General features: G+C 40.5%; 2 protein-coding genes across 2 annotated transcripts; one reads left to right on the top strand and one right to left on the bottom strand.

The window, feature by feature from the left end:
- Positions 1 to 198: 198 nt before the first annotated feature.
- On the bottom strand, positions 199 to 4,342 carry trim35-28 (tripartite motif containing 35-28). Its single transcript, XM_070836005.1, has 6 exons — positions 3,689 to 4,342; positions 2,962 to 3,057; positions 2,572 to 2,802; positions 2,410 to 2,432; positions 2,050 to 2,168; positions 199 to 1,780 (listed from the first exon to the last, which is right to left on the bottom strand). Exons 1-6 carry the CDS (start codon positions 4,109 to 4,111, stop codon positions 1,245 to 1,247), a joined length of 1,428 nt encoding a protein of 475 aa, XP_070692106.1. The 5' UTR covers positions 4,112 to 4,342; the 3' UTR covers positions 199 to 1,244.
- Positions 4,343 to 10,923: 6,581 nt separating this feature from the next.
- On the top strand, positions 10,924 to 13,877 carry cxcr3.1 (chemokine (C-X-C motif) receptor 3, tandem duplicate 1). The gene is made up of 3 exons (XM_070835172.1): positions 10,924 to 10,988; positions 12,257 to 12,658; positions 12,773 to 13,877. The coding sequence occupies exons 1-3, from the start codon at positions 10,941 to 10,943 to the stop codon at positions 13,508 to 13,510; spliced, it is 1,188 nt and encodes a 395-aa protein (XP_070691273.1). The 5' UTR covers positions 10,924 to 10,940; the 3' UTR covers positions 13,511 to 13,877.
- Positions 13,878 to 14,436: the final 559 nt, after the last annotated feature.

The following is a 14,436-nucleotide window of genomic DNA, read 5'->3' as shown; positions in this document are numbered from 1 at the left end:
TGTATTGATCATAAATGCAAAAGGTTAAGAATCACAATTAGAATACATGGTCAAAATAAATCTAGGATTCACTCAGAATACTCCCTTTGACTTTTAACTACATGCATGTCAAAGGATATCCCTGTGTCTATACATGTTATATAGCTATATAATAGCTATAAATGCATTATGTGGCTCTAATTAATGAAACAAAACAAATTTGATTTTAGCCCATTTTATTGATCGTGATCATATGGAATCAGCATATTCATATTCAGATTTCTGCATAGACAGATTCAGAGCAGTACTGGTGTATGAATAGTAGTATAGCCTACTTTAAAGTACTGGCAAAGCTGTGCCCTGCTGAGCATGACTACCCCCTGGCCAAGCAACAACAAACACAACCTAACACAATTATCTTCAACAGAGATTCATTTGAAACAACAATTTTTTTGCAGAATTAACAAAATCATATAAAAGTATTACAATAATTAATTATAGCACGTTTCCACATTTATAAAGACAGCCCATTTGATTGATTAATAATAGAATTACATTAGTCCAAATGCACCCAAAGATAAGAAATAACTACTACAGTAAGATCACCAAAAGCTAGTGAAGCAAGTCCATTAAACGTTCACACTCAACGTTTTTGGTTCATTCTCAGGTATTAAGAACTGGGTGTCAAAGAGTTTCCATCAGTGCAATGATAAATCAGAAGAGATTGTCAGATTTAGTTTTTAATCAACAGTATTGCACCGCCAGCACTGGCCATGCTTTTTATTCTGGTCCGTTGTTCAGTAGTTGAGAAAAAGACTTATCAATCCAGTTTCCTCCAGCTAAGGAGCATCTAAAATAATGTGGCCTTCATTATCCTCCTCTGACCGTCACATCTCAGTATTCAGAAAGCCATTTCTCAGCTCTGACTTACGCATCATGCTGCAGCAAGGCTTTTAATAATGAACTCCGAGAGCACATTACACATAGCCTAGCCTTTCTTCACTGGCTGCTTGCACGTTTCAGTGTTGGTTTCAAGCATTAAACTGCAAATTACATTGCTGATATACTGTCATAACAGTAAATGTAATTTATTTCTGACATAAGACAATGTATGATCTCTTCTCTTTGGTCTGTTTTAATCTTTTATTTGATGTTCCTTGTTCAGCTGATAAAGTGCAATTAAGTTCATCTTGCTTCTGAAAGGTTTATTTGAAAAAAAGTTAACCTTTAAGTCATAAACCTTCCCTATGCATTGCACTGGCTTATTATGAGGTATGAATGGCTATTTTTCCTGGAGCCAGACTCATTGGCGTGGTGTGGAGCCCAGGGCCAAAAATAGGAAACATCTTCTCATCAAACTGGTGTGTTAAAGTGACCAGGTGCTTTGCTGTTCCCCCATCCCAAAATGACACCTCTCCCTTATCTATATTTAGCTTGATGCGGATCCTTTCGGGACGCTGCTGCACCTGCAGCTCTGTGCGCTCAGGTGTTGAGGCGGTGTACACCCCTTTGCTCAGACCTATGGACCACACACCTCTGGTGGTAGAGAGCGTGAACTTCTTTTTACGGGCCACTGACTCTCTGCACACTCCCACAATCCACTTGTGATTGTCACCAACGATGACATCCCATCTGTGTTTCCCGGAGGTGTAACCTTCAGCACCCAGGACAAAGACGCAGGGATCAAAGCGCTCTGGGTTGTCAGGGAGGGTCAGCCGCTCTGCGCTTTCCTTCACACTGGTCAGGTCGGCATTCAAGGACAGCCATGGAGACGCTGTGTCTGGGTTAAGCACCACTGGATCTGCACATGGGAAGAGACAAGATGCCACTGTGACAAAGACTTTCAAGTCACATACAATGATTAAAGACTGAAAAATGCTGGTATTTTGTGCAAATGTTCATTTTCATTTCAGTCATTGTTCCCCCGGACCGATGTGTCAAGTACACCGATGCAAGTTTACCGGACACCAGGCATCTCATCAGAAAGACTTTCCTGTGTCCAATCAGCCTCAAACTCCCAGTCCTTAAATCCACAGGCCACTCTCCACTCCCACAATGTAATTTACTCACGATATTTGACATGGGCTTGCATGTTCTTCCAGATGTTGAAGCCCAAAGCACCAACATGCTTGCCCATATTCAAAAGAGAGTTATCACAGAGGCAGGGTTCTTCACGAGTCCACTGGGCTCTGGAGCAAAGAAGGCAATATGTGAAGTTGGCAAGAGACAAAATACAGCAGGAACCTGGATAACCTCATCAAAATCAACACATTTGTGAAACTATGCTACATTTCAAATATACAACCAACAATCATCCAAATATTCAAATATGTAGTAAACACACACTTCATTCTACTTTGCAGATACAAATTTGGAGATTATGATAGCACACTATGTGTGACTCCTACAGTGAGTTTTGCAGGTACTTACTTTCTTTTTAAATTCTGGAAATTCTAAAACATAAGGGAGAGTGATTCAGATTAATTTAATGCATTTTAAAAATGAAAATAAGTCTTGAAAACGCTTAAACATCAGAGACAAATCAAGGACCGGGGAGTCTAGTAACCGTGGGGATGAGCGGTCTTCTCTTACCCGCAGGAGGGGGAGATCCTCGTTGCCCATCTCTTTCTTCAGAGTCTCAATGAGTTTCTTCAGAGTCTCAATGTCCTCGTTTGTGTTGGAAATCAGGTCCTGTATGGCAGCAATCTTCTGCTCCTCCTCTGTAGCCAGGGCTTGTATCCGCAGAGCTTCCTCTGTGACAAGCACCTTATGGAGCCTCTCGAACTCCGCCTTGACCTGCTTCTCCGCCTGCCCAGCTTGATACTGCGTTCAGCAAGAGAGGGGAGTTTACATGCAGTTTATACGTGAATGAAATATAATCTGTGCAGTCTACGGTGGGTTCTATGTCTTGTGTTTGCTTTTTGCACTGGCTGGAAGGTCCTGTTGCTCGGTGAACACCGTGAAACGTTACAGTAACTTTACCTTGATGTATTCCACTGCGTTGCTGAGTTTGTATGTCATTTTCTTGTATGACTCCACTTTCTTTTCAAAAATCTGGACTTTGAACCCCAGCTCCCTCTGCAGGGTGAAAAAGCAGAACATAAGGTAACCAAAAGCCAACAGGACGTTTTAGACATCCACATACATTTTTTTTTTTTAATTATTGTGTTGGATACAAGAGTTAGCAGAGGTTACCCTCAAAAGAAACAAAATAGACCGCCTTAAGATGTCATAACAGGAGCCAAATCTAAACAGAGCATTTTCACACACATTTACTGAAAGGAGGAGGATAGTCTCATAGTTTGGTGGTCTCTAGACACACACATGTTAATGTTAACGAGACATTAAACAGTGCATTTTGCATAATATAGAGCCTTTAAGCAAGTGGACAGGTGGCAAGGATTGTTGGATATCTGATAGAATCCAAATCCAGAAGAAAATGTATGTTGGATGCACTCCAGCATTGAATCTAACAATGATCGTTAAAAAAAGGAGCAATTAACTGCTGTAGTCTACTGACACAAGTGCAACTAGTATTCCACTTCTATTCTAACTTTATGGGGAAATCTACTGCAACTTCCGGCCTCACTCTTGAGTCTTCCATCCTTTTCGTTCATTCAGTCAACAAAAGTTGAAATCAAGTGTTAAACTGGGTGCCAACAAGGAAAAAGGTGCATTTCTAAACAAATATCAGGTGAGGGCATTTTACCTTACACAATGGTGCTCCGTCTTTGAGCGGCAGCAGCCTGTGTGTGCTGTGGAGAGTGACACAGTCCACGCACACGGGCTCCTCGTCCTTCTCACAGTAGAGCTCCAGCGGCTTCAGGTGCAGCTTACAGATGTCCTCGCTGGCACATTTCTGGTTTGGCCGCCGGTTGTTCTGTTTGAGGAAGGTCTCGCAGGCGCTGCTGAGCGCGCGGTTGGAAATGTCCTGCCCCTCCGCAAACTCAACCCTGCACATGGGACACTTGTTACTGAACTGCAGACTTTTCTGCAGACACTCCCGACAGAAGCTGTGGGTGCAGGGCAGCAGCACGGGGTCCCGGAAGACGACCCGGCACACGGGGCAGGTGAAGTCCTCCTGGAGAGGTAAAGGCTCTTCCGGCATGTCTTCATCCATATTGTCAGCCATGGCTACTCGGGCCTCCTCCGGTTCCGATCTCTTTTGAGAAAGACCCCAAACTGACGGATTCGCACGGAGAAACGCGCACTAGCTTGGCTCCGTGACGCGTCAAGGCCTCGCCAGTTTGTTAAGACTCACAAAAATGAAAGATCGGAGTCGGGGACGGACTTGGAAAGTAGAAAACACACAAACTGCACGATCACGGCGCGCAGCAACTTCTCCGCTGTGACACACACTCCTTTTCCGCGTTTCAGTGATATGCAGCAAAGCTGATCAGGGTTTATACAACACTGCCTTCTAGTGGAGGTGGAGGTCAGAAATGGTGTCTTCCTGTGGAGTTGTTTCTCCCACACGCCCCACGGCACCATGGATGTACTATAAGAACACATAAGTTCATATAATACATCCATGCAAGGCATAAACATTTACTGATCAGTTTTTGGACATTTACTTATTACATCACAGGCTACCATACTGTTGTCTCTGTCACTTTGTAATCCCTGATCCTGGAGAAAGCATACATCATTGAGCTGCAGCGAGACTAACCCATGACCCTGGGCTTTAGAGGCACAGAAAGACCACCCCTGTTGCTCTCAGATAACCCAACATGCTGTGTCATCAGGCTGTATCATGAGTGAGTAAAGACACCACTCTTCCTCCCTCAGCAGGGTAGAGTGAATTAATAATAATAATAATCGCCTCTATTGGTTCTATCAGGTTCTCCCCAACTATTGACATCTTCTAGACTCATCTTTAAACACACACTTTTGGTTTTTACTGTCTCTAACCCAGGTCTGTGCCGCTATGGGTTCTGTTCATGTTCATCGTCACTCTGATTTGCTTCTCTTCTATTGTGTTTTATCTCCTTCTTTTGTTTTACGTTTGATGTTCTGTGAAACACTTTGGATCAACTGTATTGTGTGTGAGATGCTATATAACTAAAGTTGATTTGATTTGATTCTCATCATTCTTGAATCCTAACTAGATTGGGCTCACTTGTGTTGGCTTAATTATGTAATTATGCAATACATTTAGGGCTGAGTGCATTAGTTTCCTTTTGAGACGTGAAGGACCAGAAGTTTTCTCTTATCAGTGTGACACACCCGTTTGCTGTGGCTGCTTAAAGTTTAGATATTATGTGTCCCCTGTAAAACTGCTCACATTATGACTTTGACTGAATTTTTTGGCAAACAAAAACTGAAGCTATCCAGTATTCATGTGTCATATTTTCATATCTTACATTTTGCTGTTGTTGTTAAGTCTCAGTGGTCTCACTGGCTGGTCCACGTATCTCTGACTGAGTTCAGTGAACATGAGGCCTTTACTGGGAGTTCATGATGCAAATATATCCAACAGATGGAGCCACAGTCGCTTTACATGGCGCTGCATTGTGACTAGTGTGGCCAACTGTTACCCTGCTGCTAAACTGCTAAAACCCACGATGACAACGTGTGTGACAGATGTGTGCTCTTTGTTTGTGTGTCAGTTCTTTTAAGGATCTTTGCATTCATTTAAAATAGAAACAAAAACAGTGCAGCTCAGAACAACCATGATTAACCCTTGTATGGTGTCTGTGGGACCCGTTTTAATTTTTTTATCAAGAGAAAAATGATATGATTAATTATTTTTTCAAACTCAGACTCTTTGGCCTTGGCTCAATTTGATGAGTCTGAGTGAAAAAATGATTAATCGTATAATTTTTCTTTTGATAAAGAACATGAAAACGGATTAAATCAGGTCCCACAAACCCAAACACCATACAAGGGTTAAATGTATGTCTGTTACCCAGGACTAAGCATATGATGGGTACCTGAAGCCATTACTCAGTGGGCATGAAGGAGACTGCAGTCAGCCTACAGTGTTCGTTAATGTTAGATACTAAAACTCAGACAACCCAAAATACTGAACAGAAAACATTTATTTATATCCAAAGATGAACCTTCTCTCTTAACCCCCCCTCATATGTTAGTGACGAATTTCATGCAGGTGTTCAAAAACATTTAAACAGTGACAGGAAGGCATGAGAGCTGTTTTAGTGTTATGCATATGGGCTGCTCTGTGGAGACATCCACAAACACCTGTCATGGTACTCATGACTTTTAAGGGCTTTTAAGTGGTGCGACAGTTAACTACAGCGCCACATTAGAACAAGTTTGACTGCAAATCTACTTTTTAAGAAATTCTACGTTTATTCCCGTCACAAAGTAGTGACATTTGCATGCTGTGCCAACACAGAAAGTATGACAAAAGCTGCATTTTAGCTAAAACTAGCTGCATTGGCATGACAGCTCCAGCAGTCACACAGGAAATACACAAGTGTTTTTTGCACGTCACACAAATTCCGTTTAGGTGAGACTTCTGCCTTCTCATGTGGTCAAAGGACAGACGTTTCACAAATAAACCAACGTGACACTAATAGTGTATCTCAATTGAAATTTCATTGTAAAATGTATGTTGGCTCATGCGGCAATATAGACCATGAGACAACGCAAACCTGTGTGTCAGAACTCTTAAAATACTGGTTATACTTGAGGTAGCAATCCCTTTAATATCTAATGGTGTATGAAGCTAAGATGAGAGAGACAGGATATATATAAAACCAAAGTATGAAGTGACGTCATAACATAATAAACAAAAAAGTAATTGGATAAAATTATGTATTAAAATGACAGCGGTGTGATCAATAGTCGGAGAGTCGGCAAATCTAGTATATGTAAAAAGCATACACCAGAGTAATATATAATCTGATAATGTAATCATGCTTAGTTTTCCTTTATGAATATAGCATTATAATAGAAATATAATACAGTGTGTAATGTAATAAAACAGGCTAATAAAATAATAGGCTGATATAGTAATAAAATAACATAACATAATATGCGTATGGTATAGTACAGCAATACAACATAGAACATCAAATATGATATGGTATACTATGGGTATAGTGTAGTATGATGTATGATAAATCCCTGAGAACACATTTAAACAAAAAAGCTTCCTTACCCAAACCTTCTCCCCAAATCATGGCTAACTAACACACAGCTAACTACATAAGCCCCAGTCTACAGGCAGCTCCTGATTATACTTGTAAAAAGTGTATAAAAGTGTTTTTATTCATCTTTAGGCATGAAAAACAAAGTTTGAACTTTATTTTTTTTCAACCCATATTTTCTAAAGGTATATTTACATGTCCAGTAGTTGAAATATAGCTAGTGATTAATCATAATTTCCTCCCAATATAAAATCAATACTTGGAAAATTTAGCAATTGCATGACTCCTTAGATGTTACTTGATGTCCTCATATTTTTCGTACCTGCAAGGTTTGAACAGAAGAAAATGAGCAACTTGGTGTTTCTGGCTGTCTGCCGACCATCTTGGTTTCACTCTTTTTTTTTCACTTGCAGTGCGTGAGATGATGCAATAGCAGCCACTGTAGTGGCTGATGTGCAACTATGCTATCAAAACTCATACATTTACAAGAAAACCGGTTTAGAATAGCTGTACACTGTGGTTCATGGTATCAACCCACTGATATGTGTCATTGCTGACACACTTCAGTGCCTTACTGCCATCTCTGGATAGGCCATCCAATGTATTTGGCTTCTGATGTTATTGTCACCCTAACCTACAATGAGATCAGCTGCTTTTTGTCAAAACCAGAAGCTGCGAAAGGAGGTCATGGTTCAAACCAAAGGTCATACAAAACCATTTCTGCAGGTGTTCAAACAGCAGTATAAGGAAGTCTCCTCTTTGATAGTTTATCTGTTTATTAGCATCAGAAATTATGAAAGAATCCAAAAATTGTCCCCCCATCTACTATCGCTGTAATATGTCTCAACACCATTATTACAGGAAGAATAACGCACCACTGATCTGTGACTGTACCTGCTGATTACAACTGGCTGTGTAAAATAATTGGTTGCTATACAACATTAGCAACGTAGTAACCACAACTTTAGTATAGGAATATAGGAATCAAAACCATTTTTTAAAAGTATTTTTTTGTCTTTCAGTTCCTCAAGTGATGTGCTTCCATGGTTTCACAAGTAATGCTTTAAGCACAACCTAAATTTAGAGGCATACTTTCAACTCAGCATGCCTTGTAAAAAACACACTTTTACTTCACTTAAGTTAAATTCTTAACCAGAAAGCTATTACACCAAAGCAAAAAGATTTTAAAGCTAAAAAAAAAAGCGAAAAAAGATAGTGGTGTAGTGTTGTGTAGCATGCTGTGGGCCCCTGACTTGTGCAAATACTTTCACAGGAATGATAAAAATAAAAACCCTTTCTAACACTTAGTTAGGACAGGAAAATACCTAGATATATTTTTGTAGATATCAAAATGATGCATAACACTTTAGAGGGATTATCACTCAACATCAACATTTCGATATCTTGCTTATACATTCAAATGATAAGTAATCCACCAAACATCTGAAAACTGTAACGTCACATGAGAATCTTTGGAGTTATGTTTTAAGTTCAGCACAGATTTCACAGCTCAACCATATAGTAACAAGCATGCTTGCTGTTTCCATTCTATGTAATCTGACTGTCATAAAGCAGATAGTTTCCATCAATGCTTTTTCTCTGGTTCAGGGTTGAAAAAGTCACTGGTTTGACTTTCATGGCCCAAAGCTTCCATCAGTGCTTCTTACCACAAGAAGGCTGCAAAACTGAAGAGGAAAGAGAAGGTGTGAAAAAAAACAGGAACACACTGAACACTTTGCACTGTAGAGGGGAAGCAGACGCAGACAGCCAGTACTGTCGCAGGTGTTTGCATCACTATGTGTGCCTGTACACATGAGCAATACTGAAAAAAAAGGTGTGATTGAGATCTTGAGGTTTTGGAGAAGCAACCCTCTACTCTATGAAATGGTTAGTCAAAATGATTTATGGTGAGATTTTACACTGATATACAAAAATAAATAGTATCTGAAGGGTTTGATTAGGTGATTAAAGGTGCACTTTGGAGTTTGTTTGTTAGTGCTGTTACTGTGGTGGCAGTTCTACATTTTGGCCTCTTGGCCTCTCTTCTGCTATTGTAATTGTGCACTGGAAATACATTTAGGGGTCAATAAAGTTATCTAGTTGACTCTGTATTCGTAGCTCAGAAATGTATGGGACATCTCTATTAAAAGTGACACTAAAAGTCCCATTAAATTCTACACCTAAGCATGCCAGCATGGTGTGAGCGCACATTAGTGAAACTGAGAGAGAGACCACTCATGATTATTGCATGAGTGGTCTCTCTCTCTCAGTTTTAACAGGGAATCTATTCAAATGGGATTTTGACGGGTTACTCGCCAAATATGTGTATGCAGACAAGGAATATGACTCTGGCTTTCAATGGTGACAATGACAATGATGTAAAGTTAATAAACTGTGTTTATAAACTGCAAAGTCACACTTCATAACAAGTAGGTACAATGGAGGTTTGGTGTATCAGGGTTATTGCACAGGGATCGTTTTTGACATTGTTTGACTGATGTTAAAAGTCCATCAGAGTGACACACAGTGCTTCCCTCAGCCAGAGAGTTTGGGACAGATTGTGTCCAGGGTCTGCGGGGGCTGTTTCCTGCCTTTTTCATGATTCTGGACTTGTATACGTGAGTTGGCAGTGGTGATTTTCTCTGTCTGTCTGTTGTAGTCTGTTCCTGTTCTACTGGGTGGCCAATTCCAACTAGACTGTGAGGGAGGTGCAGAAAATTGACTAGATGATCGTAAAGTAGAACTGGATCGGTTCAGGAACTTCCTACGGGGCCTTTGTGATACGAAACACAGGTGAACCTGAAAGCAGAACTTCCTGCACTTTATGGCTCAATGATCAGACTGGAGGTTGTCAGTGCCAGACAAACAGAGCTGTTATACAGAAAACACTATCACACAGCACATTACATTCATCACATTCATATCTATCTATCTATCTATCTATCTATCTATCTATCTATCTATCTATCTATCTATCTATCTATCTATCTATCTATCTATCTATCTATCTATCTATGTAATATATATATATATATAGATAGATAGATATATACTTAACTTACTAAACTTAACTTAACTTAATGTTATTCATCACTTTCTGTGGAAAGTCTCCTGCCCACATACGCGTACGTCTTTTTCAACATATTCATATTTCTACATTGACGTAAAGTCCCTTCAATACAGAAGGACAAGGGGAAAAAAATTAAAGAAGTACAATTTTACAGGGCATACTGAGAATTTAACCATTTAATGTCTGTTTTGGCCATATACCAGCCCTGCTCCAGATCTCTGAATCAGTGTTTCAATGAATGAAAACAGCAACAACAACAAAAAAATATCATGCTGCTTTGTGTATTGTGTGTGTGTGTGTGTGTGTGTGTGTGTGTGTGTGTATTTTCAAAGTAGCTGCAACAAGTAAAATCTCACACAACAATGCTTACGTAACCCAGGCAACAGAAATAATGAAACTTTATTGTATTTACATTGCAGCAGCAGCAGTTTTAGTTCAGTAAAATCTGATCTGATCTGATCTGATCCACATGCTGCTTTCCCAGTTCAACACTTGTAGCTGCTCTGTGAGCAAATAATGTGAGCTTTACTTTTATGAGTTCAAATAAAATATATACAACAAGTACATCTTAAAAATAATGTTGTAAAATGATACATTTATTCTCCTAAATCATGCGTGGTTGTGTTGCTCCTCAATGTAAAATGCTGAAAGGTTTCACAGTGTGGTTTGAGGCGTTGCTTTCTTGCCTTGTCTTCTGGGCTTCCTCTGAATTGAATTTACAGGGGCTGTTCTTGGCAGCACAGGATCACTAGAGCTCATTTGTGCTCACTGGCCACATGAACCTGCTCGCTGAGGAGAAAACAATATCACAGGGTTACAATTCAGTAAGTTTTTACTTCAAGTCTCATTTTCAGATAATGCATGTATTAGTCTTTTACCAAGATTTTAATTCACATGCTTATATCACTGTGTCTAATTTGAGGGTTTCACTCCATATCTGTGAATCACCTACTTTGTGTGCATGATCTTTACCTTATAAACTAAATTACTGATTAGCATAAACTGAATTGTGATGTAGCATTTTATCCGCACCTTTGATCACCTTTTTTGGTGCTTGTTCAAACACTTGTAATTCACACTGAGAGACCACACTGCGTTACACTGTGGTTTGTAGCTTGACTGTGCTGCCATTCACTGAAAAGTGGCAGCATTTTGTGCCTCGTATTTTGCTGCAAGCTGTGAATTTAGACATGCTTCCTCTTGGAAAATGTCAGTTTCTCTTCCACATATAGTGGCACGAACAATTTTAGCAGCAGTAATTTCGTACCTCCCCATGTTTAAACACGTGTTGGTATGACAAATAAAGTTCTTTGAATCCTTGAATCCTTGAATATGAATTTGGCTCTGACTTTCTCCAGATGAACAGTGAGATGACATCATGCTGGTTTGTACAAAATCATAAATCCATCAGGCATTATACCACAAAACCTTACTTACCTTACGTTTTATTACTTACTTTTTATTGTACACCACAGTCAAGATGGTGGTATTTCATCTTCGCCTTACATTTAACAGACAAAAGGGCTTTTCTTCCTTCTTCAAAGGACTTCTATGGTCCTGCCCAGAGAGCACAGACTGGCTAATGCACACTTTTGTCACAGACAGGTTGGATGTGCTGAGGTTTCCCGTTTTTTTATAGTCTCCCAAAACGTTATTAGCACAGATACACCTCACTCAGGATGCTGCCGTCAGAGCTTTGAACAGAAAACAATGATTAGCCGATAGTAGATTTAAATTTTCAGCTTCAGGATTCTTTTATTTGACTTTTTTTCAAATTTATTTTTCAGATTTTATAATTCAGAATAGCACTCAGGACATCAAAACATATTTTGCTTTTATGTTAAAATGCTTATAATGGTGGCTTGTCTCCCTTTTGCTTTACGTTATGTTTGATTAGTTCTTGTTCGTTAATTAACTGAATGGTGAGAAATGTACTTACCACATATAAATAACCACAGATAAGGAAGGAAGACAGACTGAGAGATTATATATTTAAAGCTAAACGACGCCACCATGTGGATGAAACACACTACACAGGTCAAATGCTCAAACCAAATTAATGCATAGATTTCTTTCTCTTCTTTCTGTGCAGAGTTCACCGATGGACCACAGTGACGTGTTTACATTCAATGCAGGAGACAGTGAATATTTTTATGCATTATATAACGACACCGTTGACAATTCCACAATTGATGATTGTTGTGATGGGGGTGATATATGCAACCTGGATGAGGGCATGCATTTTGAGTCTGTGTTCATCCCAGTTCTGTACTGGGTGACGTTTGTCGTGGGTGTTCTGGGGAACGGGGTGCTGCTGGGGGTTCTGGTTCAGAGCAGAAGGACCTGGAGTGTGACAGACACTTTTATCCTCCACCTGGGTGTGGCTGATGTCCTGCTGCTGGTGACGCTGCCTCTGTGGGCTGCACAGGCCACTCAAGATGGAGGATGGACCTTTGGCACTCCTCTCTGCAAGATAACTGGAGCTGTTTTTACGGTAAGGGGTGTGCTGCAGGAAAGATGCACTACAACGGTTTGCATTGAAATGCATTTTAGTAAATAGCTATAAAGATTTTTCATTTCTCTTTGGCTGATTTCTTTGCACCCTCAGATCAACTTCTACTGTGGGATCTTCCTCCTGGCCTGCATCAGCCTGGATCGCTACTTGTCCATCGTCCATGCCACCCAGATGTACTCACGCAGGAATCCCTGGGTCGTTCAGCTCAGCTGCTTGTGCGTGTGGCTCTTCTCCCTGATCCTCTCTATCCCTGACTGGATCTTTCTGGATGCTGCAAAGGATGAAAGAAGACACAGAGCAGAGTGTGTTCGCAACTACTTCAAGTTTGATGCTGAGTCAGTAGGTACTTGGCGGCTGGCATCACGCCTGCTCTACCACATGATGGGCTTCCTGCTGCCCTCTGCTGTCCTGATCTTCTGCTACTCGCGCATCCTGTATCGGCTGCGGTCCGGATCCCAGGGCCTCCAAAAGCAGAAAGCTTTCAGGGTCATCATGGCTGTGGTGGTGGTTTTCTTTCTCTGCTGGATGCCATACAACATCACACTCATGGTGGACACACTTCATTCCAACAACAGCAGCGAGACCTGTGGAGTCAGAAATTCTCTGGAGAAAGCAAAGGTGATCACCTCCTCCGTGGGTTACCTCCACTGCAGCCTCAACCCCATCCTGTATGCCTTTGTGGGTGTGAAGTTCCGGCGTCAGCTTGTGGACATCCTGAGGTCTCTGGGCTGCAGGCTGAAAACAAGTGCCACATTTAAATCTGCCGTCAGCAGCAGAAGAAGCTCCATTTGGTCCGAGTCTGCTGACACCTCCAACTCCATTGCTATCTAGAGAGACATAACCATATTAACAGGTTCATGCACAAACCTGAACAGGCTTACAAACTGACTAAAACTGACATGAAGACAGAGACATAAACAACTGAGTGTTTCTGTATATTTCCTGTGTTATACAACCTGTAACAGACGATCTTTCTTTTCAGTTTCCTAGTTGCTATAGCATTAGTTGCTGAACATGAACATGACCATTTGACAAAAAATATTTTGTATGTCTTGGATTGGAGGTCATATGCTTTTAAGCTACTTGTAGATTTGTTTTTCTTACAGAGCAGAAATATAACATTTACATTTTTTTTTACATATTTTATACCATAAATATACTGTATATTGCATTGTATCTTTGTACATGGCATGGTCAAATAAAGAATAAAAGTGTATTTGAATCATCAACCAGTGTGTTTTCAACATCACAGTACAGCAACAGTGGACAGACAGCAGAATTGTGAAGATTTTTTTTATTTGTAATGTGTAAGTTCATTGAGAGAAACTTAAGACAGAGTCAGATTTCGTGTGTACAATCTTTTCAATTCTAATTGAACACAAAGTTGGAACCATGACAGTAGACAATCCTTCAAATGTGGATGTTGCTGCAAAGAAACTACAAATTTGAAAACATGGATGCTTCACAAACACCATGGCTCAGGGGGTAGAGCAGGTCGACCCCCGGTGCTTCCAGTCCACTTGTCGAAGTGTCCTTGAGCAAGACATTGAACCCCAAACTGCTCCCAAAAACTTCGGCATGTGAGTGTGTGTGTGTGACTGGTTATTCTCCCACTGATGATCTCCCCCGCCCCCCTGGCATGATAGTGCAAGACCCCACTGTATGAATCATATGTGAATGCAGTAAATGAGTGACTGAAAACACTAGAAAGGTGCCATTTAGCATTGATATGCAGCACAGATTGATGCGATCACCAG

The sequence above is a fragment of the Pempheris klunzingeri genome, chromosome 8 (genome assembly GCF_042242105.1).
Source record: "Pempheris klunzingeri isolate RE-2024b chromosome 8, fPemKlu1.hap1, whole genome shotgun sequence".
Classification (NCBI taxonomy): Eukaryota; Metazoa; Chordata; class Actinopteri; order Acropomatiformes; family Pempheridae; genus Pempheris; species Pempheris klunzingeri.
The sequence above is the reverse complement of the archived record's forward strand: the minus strand, read 5'-3'. Positions and strand labels throughout refer to the sequence as shown.

Coding starts and splice junctions, on each gene's coding strand:
- trim35-28 (XM_070836005.1), bottom strand. CDS start 4,111: ATGGCTGACAATATGGATGAAGACATGCCGGAAGAGCCTTTACCTCTC. Junction 2,433..2,571: donor AGGATCTCCCCCTCCTGCGG/GTAAGAGAAGAC, acceptor CTTATGTTTTAG/AATTTCCAGAATTTAAAAAG. Junction 2,169..2,409: donor TTCCAGAATTTAAAAAGAAA/GTAAGTACCTGC, acceptor TCTTTGCTCCAG/AGCCCAGTGGACTCGTGAAG.
- cxcr3.1 (XM_070835172.1), top strand. CDS start 10,941: ATGAACCTGCTCGCTGAGGAGAAAACAATATCACAGGGTTACAATTCA. Junction 10,989..12,256: donor TATCACAGGGTTACAATTCA/GTAAGTTTTTAC, acceptor CTTTCTGTGCAG/AGTTCACCGATGGACCACAG. Junction 12,659..12,772: donor TAACTGGAGCTGTTTTTACG/GTAAGGGGTGTG, acceptor TTGCACCCTCAG/ATCAACTTCTACTGTGGGAT.